The 27,194-nt window shown below is 57.4% G+C and overlaps 3 protein-coding genes across 9 annotated transcripts in view; 1 reads left to right on the top strand and 2 right to left on the bottom strand.

The window, feature by feature from the left end:
• Positions 1–4,391: 4,391 nt before the first annotated feature.
• On the bottom strand, positions 4,392–12,602 carry LOC122364713 (mitochondrial import inner membrane translocase subunit Tim23-like). 2 transcript variants are annotated; one of them, XM_043335368.1, is made up of 5 exons: positions 12,130–12,602; positions 10,215–10,361; positions 9,125–9,227; positions 6,180–6,349; positions 4,392–4,905 (listed from the first exon to the last, which is right to left on the bottom strand). In XM_043335368.1, exons 1-5 carry the CDS (start codon positions 12,209–12,211, stop codon positions 4,796–4,798), a joined length of 612 nt encoding a protein of 203 aa, XP_043191303.1. In that variant the 5' UTR covers positions 12,212–12,602; the 3' UTR covers positions 4,392–4,795. The 2 variants fall into 2 exon arrangements, with proteins under 2 accessions (XP_043191303.1, XP_043191304.1); XM_043335369.1 differs by lacking the exon at positions 4,392–4,905 and adding an exon at positions 5,174–5,238 and having other exon boundaries at positions 12,130–12,317.
• A 454-nt stretch (positions 12,603–13,056) lies between these two features.
• Positions 13,057–24,472, bottom strand: LOC122364710 (nucleolar protein dao-5-like). 3 transcript variants are annotated; one of them, XM_043335362.1, is made up of 4 exons: positions 24,296–24,472; positions 22,827–23,084; positions 16,116–16,524; positions 13,057–15,832 (listed from the first exon to the last, which is right to left on the bottom strand). In XM_043335362.1, exons 2-4 carry the CDS (start codon positions 23,072–23,074, stop codon positions 13,286–13,288), a joined length of 3,204 nt encoding a protein of 1,067 aa, XP_043191297.1. In that variant the 5' UTR covers positions 23,075–23,084; positions 24,296–24,472; the 3' UTR covers positions 13,057–13,285. The 3 variants fall into 3 exon arrangements, with proteins under 3 accessions (XP_043191297.1, XP_043191298.1, XP_043191300.1); XM_043335363.1 differs by lacking the exon at positions 24,296–24,472 and adding an exon at positions 24,116–24,282; XM_043335365.1 differs by lacking the exon at positions 24,296–24,472 and adding an exon at positions 24,128–24,282.
• A 484-nt stretch (positions 24,473–24,956) lies between these two features.
• Positions 24,957–27,194, top strand: part of LOC122364709 (2-oxoglutarate dehydrogenase, mitochondrial-like) — a 60,651-nt gene continuing 58,413 nt past the window's right edge. For 2 of the 4 annotated variants that reach the window (XM_043335361.1, XM_043335359.1), the window contains exon 1: positions 24,957–25,100. The gene's annotated coding sequence lies outside the window, so the exon portion shown is untranslated. The remainder of the gene's footprint in view (positions 25,101–27,194) is intronic. The other 2 variants (XM_043335358.1, XM_043335360.1) reach the window with 2 other exon arrangements.

Below are 27,194 nucleotides of genomic sequence, written 5' to 3'. Positions count from 1 at the left end.
CTGACCTTCCGGTGACCTTGACACCCACCCTAATGCATGGGAGCAACATCATATCCCATGTTTGAACGTTTGAAACCACGAAAAGACTGCAAACGCGCGGCTAATGCGAGGCGACATACGCCGAATCGCGATCCCGGCCAAACATGGTACCATGGTGCTAGGCCGCCGGTGCATTTGAAAGAACTGTGGTGCCCCTGACAAGCCTAAAGTTCCAACGACAGGCCCGTGGTGCCCCTGACAGGCCCATGATACCCTTGCGAGGCCGGTGGTGTCCCTGCGAGGCCGGTGGTGTCCCTGCCAGGCATGTGGTGTCCCTGCTAGGCCTCTGGTGCCCCTGACAGGCCTGTGGTGCCCCTGAAAGGACTGTGGTGTCCCTCGGCCCTGACAAGCCTGAGGTGCCCCCGACAGGCCCGTGGTGTCGCTGACAGGTCCGTGGTGCCCTTGCTAGGCCTGTGGTGCCTCTGGCAGGCCTGTGGTGCCCCTGGCGGGCCTGTGGTGGTACCCCTGACAGGCCCAAGGTGGTGCCCCTGCGAGACCGGTGGGGCCCCTGGCAGGTCTGTGGTGCCACTGGCAGATCTATGGTGCTCTTGCTAGGCCGATGGTGCTCCTGACAGGCCTATGGTGCCCCTGACAAACTTGTGGCGCCCCCGACAGGCCCGTGGTGCCCCTGACAGGCCCAAGGTGCCCCTGCGAGGTCGGTGGGGCCCCTGGCAGGTCTGTGGTGCCCCTGGCAGACCTAGGTGCTCTTGCTAGGTCGATGGTGCTCCCAACAGGCCTGTGGTGCCCCTGGCAGGCCTGTGGTGTCCCCGGGCCCCAAGGGGGCGGGGGTCATGACCCATATGACCCACCCTTGGATCCACCACTGGTCATTACTTGCAGACTGACTCATTTGACATCCATTGCAAAACAAGTCACAGTAGTATGTTTGTCACCCTGTTCCTTTATGCCCATTTTTATAGTGGGCAAATCTCGACGACTGGGGGGGCAATGCTATTGAGTGCGGGGGCATTTGCCCCCCCCCCCCAGTTAACATGTTAAAATAGGCCCTGATACCTTCAAAACTCATGGGAATGTCTTAAATTCTTCAAATTTTGAGTACCCCAGTACGAAATTCGCCCCGACGGGTTGTCGGTCGTACCCCAACCACATTTCACACCACTATGAACAATAAATGCACACACTGAAATCGCTATTACCGATAGGCTCATCCAATCAAGTTTCGATAAACCCGTTCATCATCATCTCCTGCGGTTTCGAACACGCCTGTTAGGTGGTGCGGTAGACCTATTGTCACATGTGCGCCGCATTCGCGATTGTTGCCGACGCCTGTTTGCAGGTCAGCCCACTACAGTTGTTATACATATCGAAAAACCGATAAACTTTTCGGCGAAAAAAAGCACTATTCCAGGCCCATTTTTGATTTTTTTTTTGCGATATTAGGTAAAAACAGAAGCTTCTTATCCTAGGAAAAATAAAATGGGAAATCTTTGAAAGGTGGCACACTACCTTTAACCCTCGCGGGCCGAGGGAGGAGGGGGGGGGGGCACCCCTTACGATTTTTTTCGTGACTGCTCAGGAGCCGTTTTCGATAGAGAGCTGAAACTTGGCCTACGTGAGCCCCCATCCAAACCAGACCTTATGACACCTGATTCCTTTCCAGGTTAGTTCAGGTCCATAGGTGGATAATTGTGCCGAACGGTGGGTGCTCGGGCGCAGCAAATCCGCCGCCGCCCTAGCGGTGACCTTGACCTCCACAGTCTGTTGCGGCTCCAAAGCCAAGCTGGCGTGGAATTGGGAGAGCTCGTGCACCCACAGTTCAGTACAATTCTCCAACTATGGTCAGGTCACTGACCGATGCATAAACCTCTAAAGGTTATAAGTAAACCTCTGCAGTCTGCACTCTGCAGTCTGCACTGTCAAAAAAAAAATGTTGCAACTTCGCAACGCCGCCAACGCCAGGCAAAGTGTCGGCGAGGATGATGACACTTTCAGAAAGTAACAAGCTCCCGGGTACTCATACTTCGTATATCTTGGATTGTTCGTACAATTCATCTTGGGTCAGGTCAGTCACCTGACCTCCCCCATTATAAACCTATGGGGGAACTACTGAACTGCTCTTTTTGGAACATATAGTTGTTATATAATCCGCCCGAAGACGCAAATAAATGTGTTTTCATACGCTCGTCAAAGGATTCCGTGCCTTATTTTGGCATTTTGTACCTACTTGTATGACGCCACAGAGAACGTCACAGAGGACGTTCTTTTGGGTCATAATCGTTTTTCGTTAATAACTTTCGACCAAATTAAGCTAGAGTCGGGAAAGGCATCATTGTGATTGCAATGAGCTTCCAAATCGATTAATATGCAACCTGACCTAGTCCGAACAGTGTCCTGAGGGGGCTTGACCTGACGACCTTTGTGTCAATCTTGATTGTGACCTTTACCGAACAAAAAGTACCCACAGCATTCGACGCAGCTTGAGAGGAATACGATTATGCCTAAATTTTTGCTCTATGGCCATTTGTTTGCAAAATTATTTGCCAAAAACAAAAACCCGACTTTAGGGTAAGTTACCTGACCAGAGGTCACCAGTTGACCTGAGACCCTAAATTTGAATATCAATCGCTGCGTCTCGTGACGGCCGTCAAGCTCGTTTTTTTTTCACTGGACTGGAACAGACCCTATAAATGCCGCCCCCTTAGGCGGAAAATGTGCCGCCCCTGTGCTTGACTGCCCCCACCCTATCGAAATCCTAGATCCGACCCTGCTGCCGAGTACTTCCGGACGGGTCACTGGAAACTCCCGGACGAGTCACTGTATACTCCCGGACCGGTCACTGATGTACTCCCGGACCGGTCACTGATGTACTCCCGGCCGGGTCACTGATGTATGCACTCCCGGACGGGTCACTGACTGTTACTCCCGGCCGGGTTACTGACTGTTACTCCCGGCCGGGTCACTGATGTATGTACTCCCAGACGGGTCACTGATGTATGTACTCCCGGCCGGGTCACTGATGTATGTACTCCCGGACGGGTCGCTGACTGTTACTCCCGGCCGGGTCACTGATGTATGTACTCCCGGACGAGTCACTGTATACTCCCGGACGGGTCACTGATGTATGCACTCCCGGACGGGTCACTGACTGTTACTCCCGGCCGGGTTACTGACTGTTACTCCCGGCCGGGTTACTGACTGTTACTCCCGGCCGGGTCACTAACTGTTACTTCCGGCCGGGTCACTGATGTATGTACTCCCAGACGGGTCACTGTACTCCCGGACGGGTCACTGTACTCCCGGACGGGCCGCTGTTACTCCCGGCCGGGTCACTGATGTACTCCCGGACGGGTCACTGCAACTCCCGGACGGGTCACTGATGTACTCCCGGACGGGTCACTGCAACTCCCGGACGGGTCACTGATGTATGTACTCCCGGACGGGTCACTGATGTATGTATGTACTCCCGACCGGGTCACTGATGTATGTATGCACTCCCGGACGGGCCACTGATGTATGTACTCCCGGTCGGGTCACTGATTTACTCCCGGACGGGCCACTGTATAGTGTATAGTCCCGGACCGGTCACTGATTTACTCCCGGGCGGGTCACTGATTTACTCCCGGACGGGTCACTGCAATACTGCCGAACCGGTCACTGTCTGTTACTCCCGGACGGGTCACTGTATACTTCCGGCCGGGCCACTAATGTATGTACAGGTCTCGCGGGTTTTAGTGGTAGGTTTTGCACCTAGAAAATTTAGCGTACTTCAGGCCATATCTTCGTCGTCTTAAGCTTTTAAGTGTTGAAAATGTGATCGACTTGTTGCTTCACAAGCCGGCCATGATCGTGTAAAATGGCTTCATCGTAGATCGATTAGTTTCTGAGATATAACCGGAAATGTGAAAGTGCAAAACCTACCGCTTAATCTCGCGAGAGTCGTACTCCCGGCCGGGTGACGTGCAGACACTCGGTCCGCCGCCGGCTCGGGCGGACTCCGAGAACACGCTGTCGTTACCATGACTATGGCCTTTAATAGGCGGTCACCAGGAACAATGGACAGCGACCCCAGCCGGCCATTCTGAGAAAGTCACATTAACTATCCACGCCCGGGAAATGAGCGACATGCGCCGATCAAATCAATCTCGACAGCATGTTTAATGATGACTGTCTGCCATCGTTAGCTTTACGGAGCCAGGTTCGCGGACAGCGCGCGAGCCAGAGCCAGGCTTGGCAGTGCGCCCGATGGCCTCCGTTTATCTGCTTCTTAGTTTTGTGTTGTTTTGCTGTTCATTGTTCATGCAAATTTAACCAGGACGGACATTTCTACAACCGCGTTGCTATAGAATAAAGGCGTCCCCAATTAGGTCCCTGTCCCCACAGAGGCCTGTCGGTCGGTTTTGCTATTTGTATTTGTTTGGTTTCCGTGTGCAGTTCATTCAGTCCGCTCTGTGCGGCGGCAGACCCCATAGCAACGTGTCCACGCCGCCACCAGAGCTAACGGTCGGCCATTCCACGTATCACAGCGACACAGACCAATCAGCAACGACCGCCGGGCGACCCTGACCCCAGACAGCCAATCAGAGCGGCCGGGTCACGCCGCCCGGCCAATCAGAGCACGGCCTTCAGTTAACGACCAATGGGTGCGGCCGGCCGGTGCCGGCAGCCCATGGCGTCACTCCCATTACACTAGCGCGCGGGGCGGGGCAGGGCGGGGCGGGGCGGGGCGGGGCACCCCTGAGCGAGTCCGTCAGCCCTGCGGACGGCGCGCGGCGCGAGGTGCTGACCTGCGGCGGCCCTAGCTGTAGGTGCGCAGGCTCTGCAGCCGGTCCCGCGAGGTGGCCAGACAGTAGGCGGCCGCCAGCGCCAGGCCCACGCCGCCGCCCATCAGACACCGCTTGGCGCCGGCTGTGGGCGGACACAGGGGTCACAGGTCAGAGGTCACAGGTCAGAGGTCAGGGGTCACGCCGCCGCCCATCAGACACCGCTTGGCGCCGGCTGTGGGGCGGACACAGGGGTCACAGGTCAGAGGTCAGAGGTCACAGGTCAGACCGCCGCCCATCACACACCGCTTGGCGCCGGCTGTGGGCGGACACAGGGGTCACAGGTCACAGGTCAGAGGTCACAGGTCAGGGGTCACTCCACCGCCCATCAGACACCGCTTGGCGCCGGCTGTGGGCGGACACAGGGGTCAGAGGTCAGAGGTCACTCCGCCGCCCATCAGACACCGCTTGGCGCCGGCCGTGGGCGGACACAGGGGTCAGAGGTCAGAGGTCACTCCGCCGCGCATCAGACACCGCTTGGCGCCGGCTGTGGGCGCAGACAGGGGTCACAGGTCAGAGGTCACTCCGCCGCCCATCACACACCGCTTGGCGCCGGCTGTGGGCGCAGACAGGGGTCACAGGTCAGAGGTCACAGGTCAAAGGTCAGAGGCAGAGTCAGGGCCCGGGGTAAGGGTCAGAGGTCAGAGGTGGACCTGGGCCGAGGTCGCCTGAACTTGGCGTTATGGTGACTGGGAGAAACTACCAGTACGTTTTATACCACGAGAAAAATATGTAACGTTCTTAAATGAACGCCAGGTGCAAAGTGTATTCAATGTGGGTTTAAAATTAAATAAAAGACATGCTCTTGGTATCCGCCCTCCGGCTGCCCGGCCTGGCGTTCTCTCATGTCAGGCAGGCAGTGTATGTGCGTGACCGGACTGATTAGACTGTGCGGGGTGACCAGATTCCGTAGTCTCTGAACCACCACCCCTCATACGACACAAGTCAACCGCACCGCGCTCGCCTGACGCGGAAAACATGGAAATAAGAACGCGATTCCAGCCATGGATTGGACACACGAGCACAATACTTGGAGCATGGTACTCCAGCTATTCTCGCTAACTTAATCCTCTTCCCGACACTTATCCTCCACTCTTTCTGCCTGCCGACCTCTCTCTTTTCCCCTCACCGGAGGACTTGTAGAGCAGCCCGGTGGCGGTGCCCCCCCCCCCTCACCGGAGGACTTGTAGAGCAGCCCGGTGGCGGTGCCCCCCCCCCCCTCACCGGAGGACTTGTAGAGCAGCCCGGTGTCCTCCCCCCTCACCGGAGGACTTGTAGAGCAGCCCGGTGGCGGTGTCCCCCCCCCCCGCTCACCGGAGGACTTGTAGAGCAGCCCAGTGTCCCTCCCCCCCCCCTCACCGGAGGACTTGTAGAGCAGCCCGGTGGCGGTGCCAGCAGTCAGCGTGTTCAGCTCGTCGTCGGTGCCGCGCGCCCATCCCAGCAGCACGCCGAACGAGAAGTACATGACGGCCATGACGCCCACCGTGTTGGCAGAGGCGGCGCCGCGCTTCATCACGTAGTTGATCATCCTGGCGGCGGCGCAGAGACACTGATACGTCACCGACACATCACCGAAACAATAACAGGTCACCGACACAATAACAGGTCACCGACACACCACCGACACATTACCGAAACAATAACAGGTCACCGAAACAATAACAGGTCACCGACACAATAACAGGTCACCGAAACAATAACAGGTCACCGAAACAATAACAGGTCACCGACACAATAGCAGGTCACCGACACAATAACAAGTCACCGACACAATAACAGGTCACCGACACACTGACAGGTCACCGCTACATCACCGAAACACAGACACACCGACGAATCACCAACACATCACCAACAAACGACGAATCACTAACACATTAACAGCTCAACGACGCATTGACAGCTCACCGACGAATCACTGACACATTGGCAGCTCACCGACACATCACCGACACATTGGCAGGTCACCGACACATTGGCAGGTCACCGACACATTGACAGGTCACCGACACATTGGCAGGTCACCGACGAATCACTGGCACCGGACACATCGGCGATACCTGACCAATCACCGAAAAATCATCCACACATCACAAACAAGAAATCACCGACACATCAGCGACAGACGACAGAGCTTCTGTCAGACTGCGAGAAACAAACTGCCGACAAGGGTCAGTGCGACAAAGTTTCTCGCAAAAACTCCAAAGACGCGCAAGCCCACAATCCACGCTTCAATAAAGCTGGTATAATAATATTTTGCATGAAAATAACCAGAGTATTTACTATTTAGACAAGTGCACTGGTGCTATAAGTTTTGCCCGTTTTAACATGACTCAAAAACCGCTCACGGTTTCGATATTGAACGAAACAGGGAAATTCTCCGGAATTTCGCACTAATAGTGAGTACAGATTTAGCCCTCAGAGGTCACGTACGGATACAGAGACGTCTGTCCCACACTGTGACACCTCATCCAGTCCGTACCACGCCTGACATTACTTGGAGCCTTTTATAACCGTTTAGAAGGCGGCGCAGGTCAGTGACGGTCTGGTAGCCAATGAGCGCGTGTGCCGGTGTATTTTCTGGATAGAACCGATCAGCTGCTATCCGTGGGACAGGCGGCGCCACCTGGATGGAGCGGCAAACTGCGGGAGCGGAGGGGATGTAGGAGGCCGGCCGGCAGACTGCGGGGTCTGTGGCGGCAGACTGCGGGAAGGGAGGGGATATAGGTGACAGAGCGGCAAACTGCGGGAGGGGAGGGGAGGCCGAGGGGATGTAGGTGGCCGGCCGGCAGACTGCGGGGTCTGTGGCGGCAGACAGCGGGGTCTGTGCTGTAGGAGGCCGGGCGGCAGACTGCGGGGTCTGTGGCGGCAGACTGCGGGGTCTGTGCTGTAGGAGGCCGGGCGGCAGACTGCGGGGTCTGTGCTGCAGGAGGCCGGGCGGCAGACTGCGGGGTCTGTGGCGGCAGACCACGGGAAGGTGACCGGGCGGCAGACCAGGGGAGGGTCTGTGCCGTCCGACCGAACTCCACTGCGCCCGGCGCCGTCCCGGGATCCCCAGCGGCCCCCCGGCGGCGAGCTGCCCCTGAACACCGACGGCACGGCCACTCACTGTGTTCTCCGCACGGCGCCCGTGTGACCACTCACTGTGTTCTCCGCACGGCGCCCATGTGACCACTCACTGTGTTCTCCGCCCGTGTGACCACTCACTGTGTTCTCCGCCCGTGTGACCAGTACCACTCACTGTGTTCTCCGCACGGCGCCCGTGTGACCACTCACTGTGTTCTCCGCCCGTGTGACCACTCACTGTGTTCTCCGCCCGTGTGACCACCCACTGTGTTCTCCGCACGGTGCCCGTGTGACCACTCACTGTGTTCTCCGCCCGTGTGACCACTCACTGTGTTCTCCGCCCGTGTGACCACTCACTGTGTTCTCCGCACGGTGCCCGTGTGACCACTCACTGTGTTCTCCGCCCGTGTGACCACTCACTGTGTTCTCCGCCCGTGTGACCACCCACTGTGTTCTCCGCACGGTGCCCGTGTGACCACTCACTGTGTTCTCCGCCCGTGTGACCACTCACTGTGTTCTCCGCCCGTGTGACCACTCACTGTGTTCTCCGCACGGTGCCCGTGTGACCACTCACTGTGTTCTCCGCCCGTGTGACCACTCACTGTGTTCTCCGCCCGTGTGACCACTCACTGTGTTCTCCGCCCGTGTGACCAGTACCACCCACTGTGTTCTCCGCACGGTGCCCGTGTGACCACTCACTGTGTTCTCCGCACGGCGCCCGTGTGACCACTCACTGTGTTCTCCGCCCGTGTGACCACTCACTGTGTTCTCCGCCCGTGTGACCACTCACTGTGTTCTCCGCCCGTGTGACGTACCACTCACTGTGTTCTCCGCCCGTGTGACGTACCACTCACTGTGTTCTCCGCCCGTGTGACCAGTACCACCCACTGTGTTCTCCGCACGGTGCCCGTGTGGCTACTCACTGTGTTCTCCGTACGGCGCCTGTGTGACCACTCACTGTGTTCTCCGCACGGCGCCCGTGTGACCACTCACTGTGTTCTCCGCACGGCGCCCGTGTGACCACTCACTGTGTTCTCCGTACGGCGCCCGTGTGACCACTCACTGTGTTCTCCGCCCGTGTGACCACTCACTGTGTTCTCCGCCCGTGTGACCACTCACTGTGTTCTCCGCCCGTGTGACCACTCACTGTGTTCTCCGCCCGTGTGACCACTCACTGTGTTCTCCGCCCGTGTGACCACTCAATGTGTTCTCCGCACGGCGCCCGTGTGACCACTCACTGTGTTCTCCGTACGGCGCCCGTGTGACCAGCCAGCTGGGTGTCCCGCAGGCCGTTGAACAGGCCGATGGCGCCTCCGTAGACGCCTCCGCCCAGACAGCCGCCTGTGGACACAGGGCGGTCAGAGCAGCTCCGTGTCACGGTCTGGGGGAGATCATACCATGGTCTCCCCGTCGTACCACGGTCTCAGGGGGAGATCATACCATGGTCTCCCCGTCGTATCACAGTCTCAGGGGGAGATCATACCATGGTCTCCCCGTCGTATCACAGTCTCAGGGGGAGATCATACCATGGTCTCCCCGTCGTATCACAGTCTCAGGGGGAGATCATACCATGGTCTCTCCGTCGTGTCACGGTCTCAGGGGGAGATCATACCATGGTCTCCCCGTCGTATCACGGTCTCAGGGGGATCATACCGGATCATACCATGGTCTCCCCGTCGTATCACGGTCTCAGGGGGATCATACTGGATCATACCATGGTCTCTCCGTCGTGTCACGGTCTCAGGGGGAGATCATACCATAGTCTCCCCGTCGTATCACGGTCTGAGGGGCAGATCGGGTTGTGGAGTCACTGTGAGATCCTCCCACTCGTGAAACTGATTCAGCTGGACAGACGCCACAAAAGTTACAGCACATGGCATAGTTATTTGATGTGATCTGTGATAATGTCACCTCAAAACTTCACACTTTTCAGGTAAGGGGCCTATCACACAGGTACGGTCTGTCACACAGAGGTGGGGTCCATCACAGAGGAGGGGTCTGTCAGAGAGGTGGGGTCCATCACACAGAGGTGGGGTCCATCACACAGAGGTGGGGTCTGTCAGAGAGGTGCAGAGCTGTCACACAGAGGTGGCAGGTGTCACACAGGTAGGGTCTGTCACAGAGGTGGGGTCTGTCACAGAGGTGGGGTCTGTCACACAGAGGTGGCAGCTGTCACACAGGGGTGGGGTCTGTCACACAGAGATGGGGTCTGTCACACAGAGGTGGGAGCTGTCACACAGAGGTGGGGTCTGTCACACAGAGATGGGAGCTGTCACACAGCTAGGGGACCTGTCACAGAGGTGGGGTCTGTCACAGAGGTGGGCTCACCTCCAATCTGAGAGAAGGCGACCTCAAAGCGACCCCTCTGTTTGGCGGCTCCCTCTGGGAAGATGAACTCTGGCTGTGTGGTGCCCAGGTACGACGGGTCAAAGTTCAGGTACGGAGAGATTTGTGACAGGCCTGGTGATGATGCCACTGAAACACAGAACACACCGCTGTGCTGATTATTCAGTCAAACAGTCAGCAGTCACCAGTGATCAGTCAGCAGTCAACACTGCTCTGATAAAAAAGTAGCAGCAAACTGGAATATGACTTCTGCAGAGAAAACCATTGTGCTCATACAGCACATTCAGCCAGCAGTGATTTTGAACTTAATAAGATAACAAGATAACTATACCAACCAAGATGCTGATGATGCAAGATGTAATATACCAAACCAAGATAGATACCAATTCATCTTTTCAGCTATGGCCTTCTGCTTTACAGATCAGAATCATCTGGACTAATGCAATGTAAAATCAGGCACCAGGTCAGGCAACAATATCAGGCTCAGTTCACAGTTCAGCATTTGTGGCTGGCTAAAGCTGAAACAACAATGACAAGCAAGTGATGCATACAAAATTTGACTTGGAGCCAAACTGCTAAAAAACAAACTTTGCCTGAACTGAAAATGACATGTTTTGTACAGTTATAAAAGGAATAATAAAAGGAATATTTATAGCACACATGTCCATAACAGGTACCTATCTGTTTTAATCAATGGTTACCTATTATTTATAGGACACCAGTGAAAACGGGGCGCCGGAGAGCATATTTGGTCACTCTTACTCTTACCTGGTACTCTTACCTGGTGGGGCTCCTTCTGCTTCGCAGCCGGTAGTAAGGACTGGAGCAGGAGGAACCCGGATAGGATCAGGACACGCCAGTCACAGTCTCCCCACGATGATGTCCTGTAGATATGGCCAGATGACTGGAAAGTGTGTGTCCTCGTGGCATATGCCATTGGAAAACAACACTTATCGGTATGTTTGCACAAATATCGCGAGTCAGATGTAGTCGTACAATGTGTTACCTAGTGCCTGTGCGAGAAGTCGTTTGAAAGACGACAGATCTGAAGCGGCCACCACGGCCTCTGGCAAACTATTCCAGATAGCCACCCGACGATGCGAAAACGAGCGCTGCCGCACGTTCGAAACAGCACGTGCTACATGCAGCTTGAAGCAGTGACCACGAGTTCCACCTCGGGGAGGCTGATGGAAAATGTCCTCAGGGGTTATTGTGCTCTTCCCATGGAAAATCTTCCAGTACTGTATCAGATCGGCGCGAATTAGTCGGCCTTGCACAGAGAAAAGGTCAAGTTCCTTCAGCCTCTCCGCATAAGTCATGTCATGCATCCCTTCAATGTGTTTTGTCCATCTGCGCTGTACCCTTTCTAGTTTACGCACATCCTCAGCATATTCGGTGTACCACAGACAAGACGCATACTCAAGCACAGGCCTTACATGCGTCCTGAGAAGGAACAACATGAATGCGGGTGATCGACAAACTGTAGCCTTTTTAAAATTGTGACACAGTCCACCGGCCTTATGCACTACAGTGGCTATATGTAGATGAAATGGAATCACGTGACTAATGAGAAGTTCTCCCCCTCCCAATGCCTTCTACACAGTGATTGTCATGTGGTTTGTGCAAGTGAATTTCAAGAGCTTTGATCAAATCGCCCAGGGCGCCCTGTTTTCACGGTCATCCCATTTATACACGGGCGTCACTTTCCAAAAATTATTGGCAGGGCTCCAGCTCTGATAGTTAATCTTAGGATACCAGTGCCATTCTTACCACACAATGCCATAAATTATTATGTTTAAATTATGAAATTATTGGTAGGAATCAGCCCCTAACCAGCCTACACAAATGACAAAACGACACCCATGACCCATGGGCCATCAAGCATTTATCAACTTACCTGGGACATTTACAGAGGGATCAGCCGAAGAATAAGGGTTAAACATCCCGCGAATGCCTCCTTGTTTAGATTCCATTGCCATTTTAGGTTATTTTCATAAATCTGTAGTAATTGTCACCACATCAGGCAAACGCCAGCACCAAAAGAAATAAACGTAATACACGGTCACGTTTTCCACAACCAAATGTTATTTGATAGCGCAATATTCTGGAAAGAAATCTCTTGGGCTTATTACGTCATTTTCTTACAATCATTTCATTGGCAGTGAGATACTAATGATTCTATGTAAATGATGCTAATTTCTTAAGAGCTTATGTGCAGCTTCGAAAAATGTAACTGCAAAAAAAAAAAACAGATCAATTTTAAGATGCCAAACGTATCATTTAACCAGGAAATTGCGTTTTAGCAAAAAATTGTGTTCATTTGAATTGACGTCATTGATAATCACTTTCTAGTGTTGAAATTAGTCAAATTTACGTCCATTGAAAATCAGGTTATGAATTAGAAGAAAAAGTACGCTGTCATAAAGTACTGCACCCTTTTATTCGAATTCACGGTATTGGTACATACCGTACATACATATCAAGGCTATGTAACCCATAGGCCATACATACACGCATACATACACACATACCTATTCTCTGGCCCGCGCACGCCTGCAGACGGGTTTCCGCATAGTTCGCCTTCATCCCCTTGACGCTACTCTTCAAAGTCAGAGTCGTTATCCGTTTTTCACCGGCGCTGCCAGCGCACTTCGCGAGCCAACGTCACAGGTTGTGGTAGTGAGGGAACTACGAGGTTGTTGATGTCTTCATGGAAACCGAATTTGCCACGTATGCTAGCAGCGTGCCGTGAAACACCTCACAAATATCACATTTCGCAAACATCCATGGCCATTTTTAGAAGCATCTCATCCCAAACCAGAAGTATACGAAAATTATTGTATTAAGATATATCTTGGCTGTGCACTATACAAAGTTTTGTACACTGACTTTTCAGTCGATCGTAGGCCGTGAAAACAAAAGCTCATGAGCGCGCGGCGTTACCCCCAACGTGTCGTACCTACCAAACAGGCGATGCGATGATCACAGCCAACCACACGAGCATGCAGACACACACCCACTGCACGCACGAACCGATAAAAAGTGCGCGGCCGTCACAGGCACAGCCGGTCGGCCAGGGAGCGGCGGAAGGCGCTGTCCACCTCCCGGTACTCGCGGAGCGCCGGCGCGATCCGCTTGTGGAAGCGCTCTTTCAAAGACTGCCAGCTCCTGGTGGGCCGGCCGGGCCTGGCCAGCGCCGCGGCCATCTCCTGCCACAGCGCGCGGCCCGAGACGCCGAGCGCGCGGCGCGGCTCCTCCTGCAGGTACCGCAGCATGGCCAGGTCCTCGGCGCGCGTGTAGGGCCGCGCCGGCGCGCCGCGGCGGCCCGGCCCGGCCGGCCGGCGCAGCGCGCGGCACAGCTGGCGCCGCTGGCTCTCGGTCAGCCGGGCGCTGTTGCGGAGCCGCGGCGCCATCCGGCGCCAGTGCTCCTTCAGGGACTGCCAGGAGCGGCCCGGCAGCACGCCGCTGTCCTGCAGCCGCTCCCAGACGCGTCGGCCGCCCAGCAGGCCGCCGGCCGCCTGCTCGGCCAGCACCCGGCGCAGCAGCACCTCCTCCTCGGCCCACGAGTACGCCTGCCGCTCGCGCCGCGACCGCGCAGACGAATCAGCGTCGCCGCCGTAATCGGAGGAGCTCAGCCGGCGACTTCTCCGCGCCGGCCGAGACGGGTCCGGGCTGGCGGCGCCGTCGGAGGAGCTCAGCCGGCGACTTCTCCGCGCCGGCCGAGACGGGTCCGGGCTGGCAGCGCTGTCGGGGGAGCTCGGCCGGCGACTTCTCCGAGACGGGTCCGGGCTGGCGGCGCCGTCGGAGGAGCTCAGCCGGCGACTTCGCGCCGGGTCCGGGCTGGCGGCGCTGTCGGAGGAGCCCAGTCGGCGTGAACGCCGCGCCGGGTCCGGGCTGGCGGCGCTGTCGGAGGAGCTCAGCCGGCGACTTCTCCGCGCCGGTCTCAGGCCGGACGGGCCGGGCTGGGCAGACCGCTCGCCGTCCAGCCGTGTCGCCTTCCTGGGCGGCGGCTGGAAGTCGTCCGAGCTCGACGCCGAGCTCCCTGAGCCACTGGCCGAGCGCAGCCGGCGCCCGGCGGCCGCGCGCTCCGGGTACTCCTCCGGCAGCGGCGGGTGGCTGTAGAGCCGGCGGCCCCGGCGGCCCGCGTCGCGCGCCCGCCGGCTGGGGGAGCCTGCCGTCGGCTCTCCGCCGGGCTCCGGTCGGCGGGCGGCGCGCGGGGAGCCGCCCTCACCCGCCCGGCGGCGCATTCGGAAGCTGCGCAGCCGGCGCGTGGTGTCTGTCCGCTGTGCGTCCGCCGCGTGGCTCGGCCCGGCTGCGTCTGAATCGGACAACGCCGACTGGAACGCCGGCGAGAGGGAGCGCCGGGAGTCGCCGAGCGCCGGCTCCGGCTCCGGCTCCGGGGCCAGCTCCGGGGAGAGCTGCGGGCTCCCAGCGGCGGCTCCGGCGGCTGGCGGCCGGCGGCGGCGCCTGGTGTGGCGCGACAGTATCGGCGAATAGGAGGGCCGCGCGGCGCCGCCGCTCCAGCGCGCCGCCATAACCTGCTGCACGGCTGCCGGGATACGTACCGTCTCATCGCTGTCGCCACAAGACGAGCACTCCGATGGGCTGGTCGGCGGGACAAAGTCCGACTCGTCACCTAACGCGGCCGGGGCTGTCGTCAAATCAGCGCCCTCGGCGGCCGGCTCAGCACCCTCAGCACCGGGGGCCGTCTCCAGCTCAGCACCCTCGGCACTGGAGACCGTCTCCAGGTCAGCACCCTCGGCACAGGGGGCCGTCTCCAGGTCAGCACCCTCGACACTGGGGGCCATCTCCAGTTCAGCACCCTCGGCACTGGGGGCCGTCTCCAGTTCAGCACCCTCGGCACTGGGGGCCGTCTCCAGTTCAGCACCCTCGGCACAGGGGGCCGTCTCCAGGTCAGCACCCTCGACACTGGGGGCCATCTCCAGTTCAGCACCCTCGGCACTGGGGGCCGTCTCCAGTTCAGCACCCTCGGCACTGGGGGCCGTCTCCAGTTCAGCACCCTCAGAACTGGGGGCCGTCTCCAGTTCAGCACCCTCAGCACTGGGGGCCGTCTCCAGTTCAGCACCCTCGGCACTGGGGGCCGTCTCCAGTTCAGCACCCTCAGAACTGGGGGCCGTCTCCAGGTCAGCACCCTCGGCACTGGGGGCCGTCTCCAGTTCAGCACCCTCGGCACTGGGGGATATCTCCAGTTCAGCACCTTCAGCACTGGGGGCAGTCTCCAGTTCAGCACCCTCAGCACTGGGGGCCGTCTCCAGCACCGTGCTCACAGCGGCCGTTTCAGCGGCAGAAGCGGCTTCGGAGCCGGCGGGAGTGTCGGCCGGGGCGGCGGTGGCGCGGCCCGGCTCGCTCTCCGAGTCGGTGACGCAGAGCAGGTCGTCGGCGCTGGTGTCGGAGTCGCCGGCGGAGCTGGGCCGCTGCCGGAGCCGCCGCTGCCGCTGCCGGCTGTCGTCCCGCTCGCGCTGCTCCACGGCACGCCGCTCGTCCTCAGTGAGCGCCAGACGCGTGGCCGTGGCTTCGGCCGCCCGCGCCACCAGGTGCACCGGCACCGTCGACTTGAAGTCGGCCAGCCGCGGCCTCACCTGCCGAGCGCCCGAGACGCCGCCGTCGGAACCGGGTCAGAGAGCGGCCGCGTCAGATCACCAGCACACCACACACACACACATCGGGTAACATAGAGTCGCTGCAGCAAAAGCCTTACAGAAGCGGCGGTCCCTTATCCCGGGTTAATAAAGAATCCCTTTGGGCTATCAGCATTCAGCTCCCATGACTGGTCACAGCCTGCCCCACTCTCATGGTATTTCTGCTGTCCATCTGCCCCACACCTAGCGTTCCGGCAGTGTTACCGCCGTGCACCCGTCCCACCTGTTTGATGAAGTGGGTGTGCAGCGACAGTGGCGGATGGTCGGCCAGCAGCGCCGGCAGCAGGAACGCCTTCAGGTGCCAGAACTTGGGCGCCGTCGGCGGCGCGTAGCGCTGGCAGCCGTGCTCGGCCACGAAGCGCACCAGCGCCTCGTCCTTCTCGCGGCTGAAGCGGAGCCGGCCGCGGTAGGGCGCGGCGCCGCGGCCCGGCTCCCCGGCGGCCGTCAGCAGCCGCAGCTCGTCGTCCGAGTCGGAGTCGGGCAGCGCCGTCACCACGGCCAGGTCGGAGCGGGCGCAGCGTCCCAGCAGCACGGCGTTCACCTGGCCCGGCCGGCTGTACAGCGAGGTGGGCTGCAGCCGGAACGGGCACAGACTCACCACCCGGCCGCGGCGCACACACTCGTCCAGGAACCTGCCCGGGCACACAGACAGGCTCAGCACACAGGGAGCGGGCACAGGCTCACCACCCGGCCGCGGCGCACACACTCGTCCAGGAACCTGTCCGGGCACACAGACAGACAGGCTCAGCACACAGGGAACGGGCACAGGCTCACCACCCGGCCGCGGCGCACACCTCGTCCAGGAACCTGCCCGGGCACACAGACAGGCTCAGCACACAGGGAACGGGCACAGGCTCACCACCCGGCCGCGGCGCACACACTCGTCCAGGAACCTGCCCGGGCACACAGACAGACAGGCTCAGCACACAGGGAACGGACACACAGACCGGACACAGAGCGGCTCGGCGCCCGGCCTGCTGAAGGATCAGTCCCTCCCTCCCCGTCCCTCCTTCACTCACTGGCGCTGAGGGCCCCTCCCATCCCTCCTCTAACCCAATGGCTGTTGAGTGTCCCTCCTTCACTCACTGGCGCTGAGGGCCCCTCCCGTCCCTCCTCTAACCCAATGACTGCTGAGGGTCCCTCCCGTCCCTCCTCCAACTCACTGGGTGCTGAGGGTCCTTCCTGTCCCTCCTCTAACCCAATGGCTGCTGAGTGTCCTCTGGCTGGTGTAGCCAGTAGAAACACTGTAACATACAGATATCTCTTGTATTTCGCCACAAAATCGAGACATATATAATTTTACATACGAACTTACTTATCTAGTATTGCACACATGTTGGCGAGAACATCGAATGTAATAAACGAATACATATGGTTTTTAATATACACATAGCCAATGCAGTTGTCCAAACAATACAGCAGTTTAAGCGAACGGAACGTTAAAAGGGGGACGCACAACTTAATCGAAGGCTTTAGCAATTTAGAGACTGGTAAAAGCGACATCTATTAACAAAACTGTAACTCGTGGTTCACAGCATCTAGCGGCGACCGGCAGAAGTACATGGGCCTAGCGGTGACCGGCAGAAGTACATGGCTACATCACTCCCCCGCCCTAGTTAAACACCATAAAAAGATGTTTGGCGGCGAAGACGCGACGAACGACGGAGAGGGGGCGGCGAAGCAGGCGGCGGGTCCGGCGGCACGCGGCGAGCCGGGTGAGAGCCGCCGGGGGCACCTGAGCGGCTGGGTGCAGGCGATGCAGCAGGCGGGCGGTCCACCGAGCTGTCTGTCGCTGTAGTAGGCGTGTCGTTCACCAGGACGTCCGGTGCTGCAGGCGGCGTTGCGGCAGGCATGTTGTCCGTGAAGGCCGGTTTACACCGAGCCAGGGTGACGGTGTCGCGTCGCCCGAGACGGTCGATGGTGACGGTGTGCTGGTCGCGGGATAGGACACGATAAGGACCGTCATAGACGTATTGGAAAGGAGAGCGATGCGAATCGCGTCGGATGAAGATGTGGGAGCAGGTTTGCATGTCTTGAGAGATGAAGATTTGGCGGGAGCCAGGACGAGGAGGAGTTGGACGGAGCTCCGACATGGCAGCGCGGAGACGAGAGGCTAGGGAAGCCGGATCAGAAGAAGTGTCCGACGACATGGGGGAGAGGAAGTCACCAGGAAGTCGAAGACTGCAACCATAGACTAGGTCTGCAGCGGTGCATCCGAGATCCTCCTTGAGGGCCGTGCGCACTCCGAGTAGCACCAGAGGAAGTCGGTCCGACCAGGAGGCGGCGTCGTCATCGGTCCGCAGAGCTGACTTCAGTTGGCGGTGGAAGCGCTCTACCATCCCGTTTGCTTCTGGGTGGTAGGCGCAGGTCCGGATCCGAGAGGTGCCGAGAAGCTTGGAGACTTCTGTCCAGAGGCGGGACTCGAACTGGGATCCTCTGTCGGTGGTGATGAGTTCGGGTACTCCGAAGCGGGCGATCCAGCCGCTGACGAGATGCCGAGCCACCGTGACGGCGTCCATGGTGGGCAGAGGAATTGCCTCGGGCCATCGGGTGAAGCGGTCGACGACAGTCAGGAGATAGGAGTTGCCATGGGACGGAGGAAGTGGTCCGACAAGGTCGATGTGGATGTGCAGGAAGCGAGAGTCAGGTGGCTGGAAGCTGCCCATGGGTGGCTTCGTGTGGCGCTGGATCTTGGCACGCTGGCAGTGCTGGCAGCTCCGGACGAAGGCACGGATGTCCGCGTTGATGTGGGGCCAGATGAACCTCGATGAGATGAGATGACACGTAGCGTTGATGCCAGGATGAGACAAGTCGTGGAAGCTCTTGATGATGGAAGGGCGGAGTCTGGCTGGGACTACAGGTCTAGGTGTGGCCGTTGAGGTGTCGCACCAGAGACGTAGATGCGGATGATCAGGGACTGGGAAGTCACGGATGATCAGAGATGAGGATTGTTGCAGCTTCGGCAGGTCAGGATCGTTGGCTTGGTGTAGGGCGATGTCGGCCAGGCTCAGAAGGCCGGGTGAAGGTGTAGCTGCGGCAGAAGCTGGCGCAGACACTGAGCTGATCCGTGAGATGGCGTCAGCTACCGGGTTGAGGTGTCCAGGAACATGTCCGATCTTGCTGGTGTGCTGCAGAATCAGGTCCATGTGACGTTGTTCACGGAGAGAATGGTTGGCGTTGCCGTTGGCCTTGAGAGCAAAGACGAGCGGCTTGTGGTCCGTGAGGATCTCGAAGTCGCATCCTTCCAGATAGGGCAGGAAATGTCGCACGGCGAGGTACATGGCGAGTAATTCCCGTCCAAAGGTGCTGTAGCGGCGTTGGGTGGGCGTGAACTTGCGCGAGAAGAAGGCGAGAGGCTGAAGAGAACCACCAACTCGCTGGTGGAGCACGGCGCCGGCTGCTGTGCTGCTGGCGTCAGTGCTGAGGCTCAGAGCTGCATCTTTGACGGGATGAGCGAGCTGGGTGACGTCAGCGAGGGCGGCTTTGGCTGCAGAGAAGGCGGCGTCTGCCTCTGGGGTCCACGTGACTGAAGCAGCTCGGTCGTCTGAGGCAGTCAGGCCGTGGAGAGGTGCCAGAAGAGCAGCAGCGTGTGGGATGAAGCGGTGGTAGAAGTTGATCATCCCCAGGAACTTCTTGAGGCTCTTCTTTGACTCTGGACGGTCGAAGTTCTTGATCGCGCTGACTCGATCATCGAGAGGAGTGATGCCTCCGCTGGAGATCTGGTGGCCGAGGTAGGAGATGCTTTCCATGCCGAAGGCGCACTTCGATGGGTTGAGGAGCACACCGTTGCGGGAAAGACGGCTGAAGACCTCTCGGAGGTGTGTGAGATGTTCCGAGATGCTGCTGCTGGCGATGAGGATGTCGTCTACATAGACGAAGGCGAAGTCCAGGCCACGGAGGATGTGATCCATGAACCTTTGGAAGGTCTGAGCGCAGTTCCGGAGACCGTACGGCATACGGAGGAACTCGAAGGCGCCGAAGGGCGTTGTGATCGCTGTCTTGGCGATGTCTTCTGGGGCCATCGGTATCTGGTTGAAGGCCCTGACGAGGTCGAGCCGAGAGTAGATCGATGTCCCAGCGAGGCAGGCAGTGAAGTCGTGAAGATGTGGTAGTGGGTACCGGTCAGGCACTGTGATGCGGTTAAGTGCACGGTAATCACCACAGGGTCTCCAATCTCCAGACGACTTGGGCACCATGTGCAGCGGTGATGCATACCGACTGCTGCTGGGTCGGATGACTCCGAGACTGAGAAGGCGCTGGAACTCTGCCTTGGCAGTGGCGAGTCGAGCTGGATCCAGACGGCGTGGGCGGCAGAAGACCGGAGGGCCGGTAGTCTCGATGTGATGTCGGACTGAGTGCTGTGGCTCCGGGTGATGTGACGGCTGGGTGAGGCTGGGGAATTCTCGAAGGAGGTTAAGGAATGTTGGGTTGTCGGTTCCGACGACGGCTGTCAGTCCGGTGGATGGCACTGAAGAGTGGGAAGCAGGTGAAGACAACTCAGTTAGGTGGTCGATGAGACGGCCTCTCTTGGTGTCGACGAGGAGATCATACGAGGAGAGGAAGTCGGCTCCTAGGAGAGGATGGGAGACGTCCGCGATGATGAAGATCCAGTTGAAATCTCTTCTGAGGCCGAGAGAAAGCGTGAGCATGCGCTGACCATAGGTCTGGATGCTGCTGTTGTTGGCTGCTTGCAGATCCAGTCCGTTGGTTCCGCGAGCACGATCGGTGGGTGTCGCTGGAAGAACACTGTACTCGGCTCCAGTGTCGATGAGGAAGGTGATACCAGTGTTGTTGTCCTTGAGTCTCAGAAGGCCGCTTGCTGGAGGGACGTCAGGGTTGAGCAGGGCAGGTGCAGACGTCTGTGTCACCTGTCCTACTGCTGGTTTCCCGAGGTCTGAGTTGCGGTTGTAGACCACGAGCACGGTGACTGACATGAGCGCGCGTTGGTACCGAACTTGTGGTGGTACCAGCAGAAGGAAGCACCAGCGCCGGTAGACGTGTTGGTTGCAGGGCTGGGTGACCGGGCAGCAGCAGACAGGTCGCGTGGTGGACGGTGGCGAGCGCGGCCGGGGGCACGGGATGCAGACCTCTCTCGGCGGCGCGTCTCGTCCACCAGTGTGGCGACTGATGTTGTGAGGGCCGTGATACCAGTCAGCAGCTGGCTCATCAGGTCTTGGAGGTGGAAGGGTCCTGCAGGAGCAGCAGGTGAGGCTGCAGCAGACGCAGAAGTCGATACCGCGGCGAGAAGGCCTGAGGTAGGTGCAGCGACGTCCGACTGCTGCGGAAGCTCCAGGAGTCGGTCGGCAGTGCTAGCGATGGTCGCAAGGTCCGTCCCAGGCGGCAGGCACTGGAGGAAGGGCTGAGTCCGAGGCGGAAGAGCATTGAGGAAGATCTGGCGGATGAGCGGGGAATCTTGTGAGCCTTCAGCTTCAGCAAGGTCCAGGAGATGCCGAAGGAATTGGGAAGGACGCCTGTCGCCGAGTTGTTGGCCAGAGAGCAGGCAGCGAAGACGCTGTTCGACTGATTTGCCGAACCGCTGACGGATGGCGTCGGAAAGGATGCTGTAAGGTCGGTCTAGAGGAGGGTTGCGGAGGATGTCGGTGAAGTCGCGCAGGAGGTGGCCAGGAAGGAGAGTAGCGGCGATCCGGAAGCGGCTGAGCTCATCGTCCACAGCTGCCTGAGAGAAGAAGAGGTCGAGCTGGACGAGCCAGATCACGGGGTCCTCCTCGAAGAAGCGCGGCGGCGCGACGTGGCTGCGTGGCGCGGTCGCCACGCGGAGGTAGTCCGGTTGGGCGGCAGCGGCAGCAGCAGCAGCAGCGGCATGCGTGGCGGCGGCGGCGGCTGCACCGGCTCCGGCGGCTGCACCGGCGCCGGCAGGCTGGGTCTTCTGGTCCATGGCTGCCGAGAGCAATGGTCGGGAAGATCGGTGGCGGCGACGGCGATCCGGCGATCGGCAGGTGCTGCGGTGCAGCTGCAGAGGTAGCCGTTCGGTAAGATGAGCCGATGAAGTAGCTGGTCCGTAGTGCAGCAGTAGTAGTCGGCGTTGTCCAGTTCCACACAGCACAATAGAAGGATCCTCGTGGAGACACACCATCCGCCACTTCCTTCCTACACAAAGAGAGCTGGAGGAGATAGCTCAGGGTGCAGGCCAGTGTCGGTGTGTCTGGGAACACGAGGGGATAGCGATCCCATGGTGCGTAGAACGCGGGGTCACCAATCTGGCTGGTGTAGCCAGTAGAAACACTGTAACATACAGATATCTCTTGTATTTCGCCACAAAATCGAGACATATATAATTTTACATACGAACTTACTTATCTAGTATTGCACACATGTTGGCGAGAACATCGAATGTAATAAACGAATACATATGGTTTTTAATATACACATAGCCAATGCAGTTGTCCAAACAATACAGCAGTTTAAGCGAACGGAACGTTAAAAGGGGGACGCACAACTTAATCGAAGGCTTTAGCAATTTAGAGACTGGTAAAAGCGACATCTATTAACAAAACTGTAACTCGTGGTTCACAGCATCTAGCGGCGACCGGCAGAAGTACATGGGCCTAGCGGTGACCGGCAGAAGTACATGGCTACAGTCCCTCCTCTCACTCACTGGCTGCTGAAGGTCCCTGCTCCACTCACTGGGTGCTGAGGGCCCCTCCTCCAACTCACTGCCTGCTGAGGGCCCTGCTCCACTCACTGGCTGCTGAGGGTCACTCCCGTCCCTCCTCCAACTCACTGGGTGCTGAGGGCCCCTCCCGCCCCTCCTCTCACTCACTAGCTGCTGAGGGTCCCTCCCGTCCCTCTAACTCTCTGACTGCTGAGGGCCCCTCCCGTCCCTCCTCTAACTCTCTGACTGCTGAGGGCCCCTCCCACCCCTCCTCTCACTCACTGGGTGCTGAGGGCCCCTCCCGCCCCTCCTCTCACTCACTGGGTGCTGAAGGTGTCGGGCCGGTCGGAGACGGCCGGCCGCGGCTGCGATCCCGGCGTGCCGGCGCCCAGAGTGACTGCGTGCGGACAGCGCGCCGGGTTGGCCACCAGCGCGCCGCCGTGGTCCTCCACCAGCGCCTGCAGCCGGCAGCGCTCCGGGCGCGGCAGGCCCGCCAGCAGGTGGAACTCCATCGGCTCGGCATCGTCCGGCCGCACAAACAGCTGCGAGAGCCGCGAGGGCGGCACCATCGCCGCAGAGCTGAGAGACACAGGGGGTCAGTACTCAGTATCCACAGCGCTGAAGGACACAGGGGGTCAGTCAGTCTCAGTATCCACAGCGCTGAGGGACACAGGGGGTCAGTATCCACAGCGCTGTCAAAATTATTCTAAGACTACACATAAATACATCTGTTGATGCCTATACAACGGATCCGAGTCGATCAGCTCAGGGGTATTGACTATTAAGTGCAGGCGACGGGTGTGGGGCCACGTTTTCAGTGGGTCGGTGGAGTTCTGCTGTTTGTTAGTTCTGGGATGCGTCAGCAGCAGAGCCGTTATGCGCCCAACGGACAATACAGTCCACGACGAAGGGGTTCCCGAATACAGAGACAATAAGCTCGCGGTGGACGCCGTGTCACGCTGCTCCCACACGGGCTCTACGTGACGCATGGCTGAGGGGGTGTCTCATCGACTCCGAGCCCGGCCAGCGGGCCTAACGGCCGAGTGAGACGCAGCAAGATGTCTCGTCTCGGCGCCCGGCTCGATCGATCAGGGAAGGAGCAGGCATAAGCTCACAGATGCTATAAAGGTGCTATTGAGCGGCACACAATGGCCGCAGCTGCGTCAGAGGACATATGGTAGTGCATAGCCATACACATAGGGATCGGGCAACCTTTGAGAAGCATGACATTCTGGATGTGTCGAAGACCGGAGCTCAAGACACTGTTCGCTGAGACCATGGTTCCTTGATTGGGAATCTGCCGTGCCCACATGGCATCTCAACAACAAACGCGCCAGCCTCAGTAAGAGCCAAGAGGGAAGGCCAGCCCTTCTCATAGGCCTCGCGTGGGTGCCTGTGCTGAAGGAAGTGGTGCCATCTGTCCAGGACGCGGTCAGAAACCCCGCCCTAGCCGATCGGGGAGAGTGGTGGTCGCGCGCCTACCACTGAACAAGGCAGCCGAGCAGAACTTAACAGCGGTGACACAAACATTTCATCTGTTCAGGTATGAAATGTTTCAGGTACCTCGTATGAAATAAAATGTTATGAGATGTCTTCAGGTACCTGCCTACCTAAATAGGTACCTTCAGGCTTCACTTTCAACCAATACCAAGTTCAAGTTCTTCAGTCTTGGCCTTGTTTCCCTGTCTGTTTAGGTACCTACTATCAATTCCTTCATCTTCTTTAGCTGTTCATGTAATGTGGCACAGATAGACGATAGTAGCAATACGAAGAATGACAATAAAACTTACCTTAAAGCAATAAGACCAATAAAATAACTGATCACACGAAATAGACTATTTAACCGCCAAGATACGTATACGTATAAGAAATAACCGCCTTGCACGCGCCTCTTTTGAAATTTCCAATGCTTAGAATTATAGGTGTTCAAAAACTATATTTACAAATCTGCTCTGGATATGACAGCTAATCAACGGCAGTCTGTAAAAGTAGTGCAAGTTCTTCCTTATTCGGGAGTTGTAATTTGATATTTCTTGAATTTGTATTTTTTTAAATTAAAAACTTTGTATCTCCCACTTTGTGATATCAGGTAATAATCACATATTCCTTCAATCGTAATTTTCAAGCTTCATCTTACTAAGTTTATAGATATAATTTGCATCACTCACTAACATGAACACCATAAACGATATTTTAGAACATGCCTGCTTAATTTTTTCTTGCGCCATATTTGACCAAATATTTTTAAAGATAAATGACGTCAGTTGTAAAATAATGCTGCAATTTCTGCTAAAAAAAAGAGTTTCATTTCTATTTTTCTTGATTGAATTTTTTCTGTTATTTTTCAGTAGTCGAAATGCTCAAACACATAAACAAAACTAATTTTTTGGGCAATGATGTCAATCAGCATGTTTGGAAGCTAGGCAGTATCCGAGCAATTGCATCGGCCTTGAATGTATTTCACAGCCGTTCGCAGGGCGAGAGATTTGGGGCGTTTGGGGCGCTCGATTTCTTCGATTCGGTGGTGGAGGTGTTGGGTTGGATGGAGTTTGCGTGAAAACCGCGGGGAGCTTAACATATTTTGCATATAATCTGGTGAGTGGTTATTAAGATAAGGTTAAGGTTAAGGTTAAGGTTGATGAGCTAGGTTAGACTTGGTCTATTTGGTGCTCATGTCCGGTAGGATGGTACATAGAAGGATCAACAGTAGACATATGTAGGATTGATGACTAGGAATGGCAGGTGGTAGCCCAGTGTCGGTCGAGTCTGTTCTTGAAGGCATTTGTAGAAGGCGCAGAAACAACATGATCAGGGAGCTCATTCCAAGGCGTAACGACTCTATTCGAGAAAAACTTGGCTCTGAAGTGATGGGCTGCTCTCTTTTTCTCCAGCTTCAAGTGGTGTCCCCTGGTCCTTGTGTTATCTTGTAGTTTGAACAGCTTCGTGGGGTCGATATCTAACTTGTTGGTAAGAATCTTGTAGGTTTCTTACTTACTTACTTACTTACTTACGAAGTACAGAATTTGGATAGGCCAGACTAGGCCTTTAGAAACCTTTCTAGTCGAGCTCCTCGTGCGTCTGACTATTCATCTGCGTGAGGGATGTCGTGTGCATGGTGTGCCCAGTGAGCGTCAAGCCGGTTTTTGAATTGGTTCAGGGTGTCGGATGCGACGACCACTGACGGTAGGCTGTTCCAGTCGTTGATGACCCGGATGGAGAACGCGTTGCGCCGAATCCTGGAGACCGCTCGCGGCTTGGCTAGTCTCCATTGGTGTCCTCTTGTAGCAGGAGTTCTGTCGGCTGCCATCTCGAAGAAGTTGCGAGGGTCCATGTCCAGTCCACCGCGGAGCAGCTGATAAACCGCGATCATATCTCCACGCCTCCGTCTGTAGTACAGCGTTGGTAGCTGCAGCACTTTCAGACGCTCTCGATACGGGAGGTGTCGAAGATCGGGAACCAGCTTGGTCGCCCGCCTCTGCACCCGCTCTACCAGCCGCTGGTCCGCCCGGTTGAAGGGACCCCACACTAGGTTCCCGTACTCAAGGTGGGGTCGGACAAGGGCCTTGAGGAGCAGGGGGAGGGTTGATTTGTCAAGAAGGTGGAAGGACCGACGAATCACTGCCATCACTTGTGTTGCCTTCCTTACGGCCGCAGCAGCCTGCTTCCGGAATTTGAGCTGGGTATCCATGAGGACGCCAAGGTCTCTCTCGACATCCGACTCCGCGACTGTAGTTCCCCCCATCCGGTATGTGTGGTGCTGGTTGCCTCCGCCGATGTGGAGCACCTTGCACTTTCCAGGGTTGAATGCCAGCTGCCACCTGTCTGCCCAGTGAAGTGCCGCGTCCAGGTCCTCCTGCAGGGATGCCGAGTCGGACGGAGAGCAGATAGGTCGATAGAGTTTGCTGTCGTCGGCGAATATCTTTATCCCGCAGCTTAGCGGCTCCGGCAGGTCGTTCACGTACAACGTGAAGAGCAGTGGAGCCAGGACTGAACCCTGTGGAACACCGCTTGGTACAGGAGCCCAGTCTGACTTGCTGCTCCCAACAGTGACTCGCTGCTTCCGTCCTTCCAAGAATGCACCGATCCATCTCAGAATCTTGCCTCCGATGCCGTGAGCTTCAACTTTCCTCAGCAGTCGTCTAGGTGGGACTGTGTTGAACGCCTTGGCCAGGTCTAGGTATATGACGTCGACAGGTCGGTTGCCCTCAATCATGCTGCTCCAATCCTCTATCGTTAGCAACAGCTGAGTAGAGCAGGACCTCCCTGGACGGAATCCGTGTTGGGCGTCATTGATCAGGTTCTCTGACTTAAGGTGTGCCATAAGCCGGTCGCGGATGATCGACTCCAAGAGCTTGCACGGAACAGACGTCAAACTGACTGGCCTGTAGTTCCCTGGTTCATCTTTACTTCCTTTCTTGTAGATTGGAACCACATCTGCCAGTTTCCAGTCCTGCGGCAGGGTCCCCGTGTCCAATGACGATCGGTAGATGGAGGTAAGCGTGCTTGCTAACGAGTCGGCTGTTTCCTTGATGATCCGTGGGTGCACTCCATCTGGGCCCGCGGCGGAAAAAGGTCGTAGGGCAGCCATCTTCTTTCCCACGAGTTCCACAGTGAGATCGATGTCAGTGACAGCTGGACCGTGGTAGGTGTTGTTCGGCTCCGGGATTTCTCCGGGGGGTTCCATGACGC

This window comes from Amphibalanus amphitrite, unplaced genomic scaffold (assembly GCF_019059575.1).
Source record: "Amphibalanus amphitrite isolate SeventyFive unplaced genomic scaffold, NRLGWU_Aamphi_draft 000693F_arrow, whole genome shotgun sequence".
In the NCBI taxonomy this organism is placed as follows: domain Eukaryota; kingdom Metazoa; phylum Arthropoda; class Thecostraca; order Balanomorpha; family Balanidae; genus Amphibalanus; species Amphibalanus amphitrite.
This window is presented reverse-complemented; position numbering and strand designations above follow the sequence as displayed.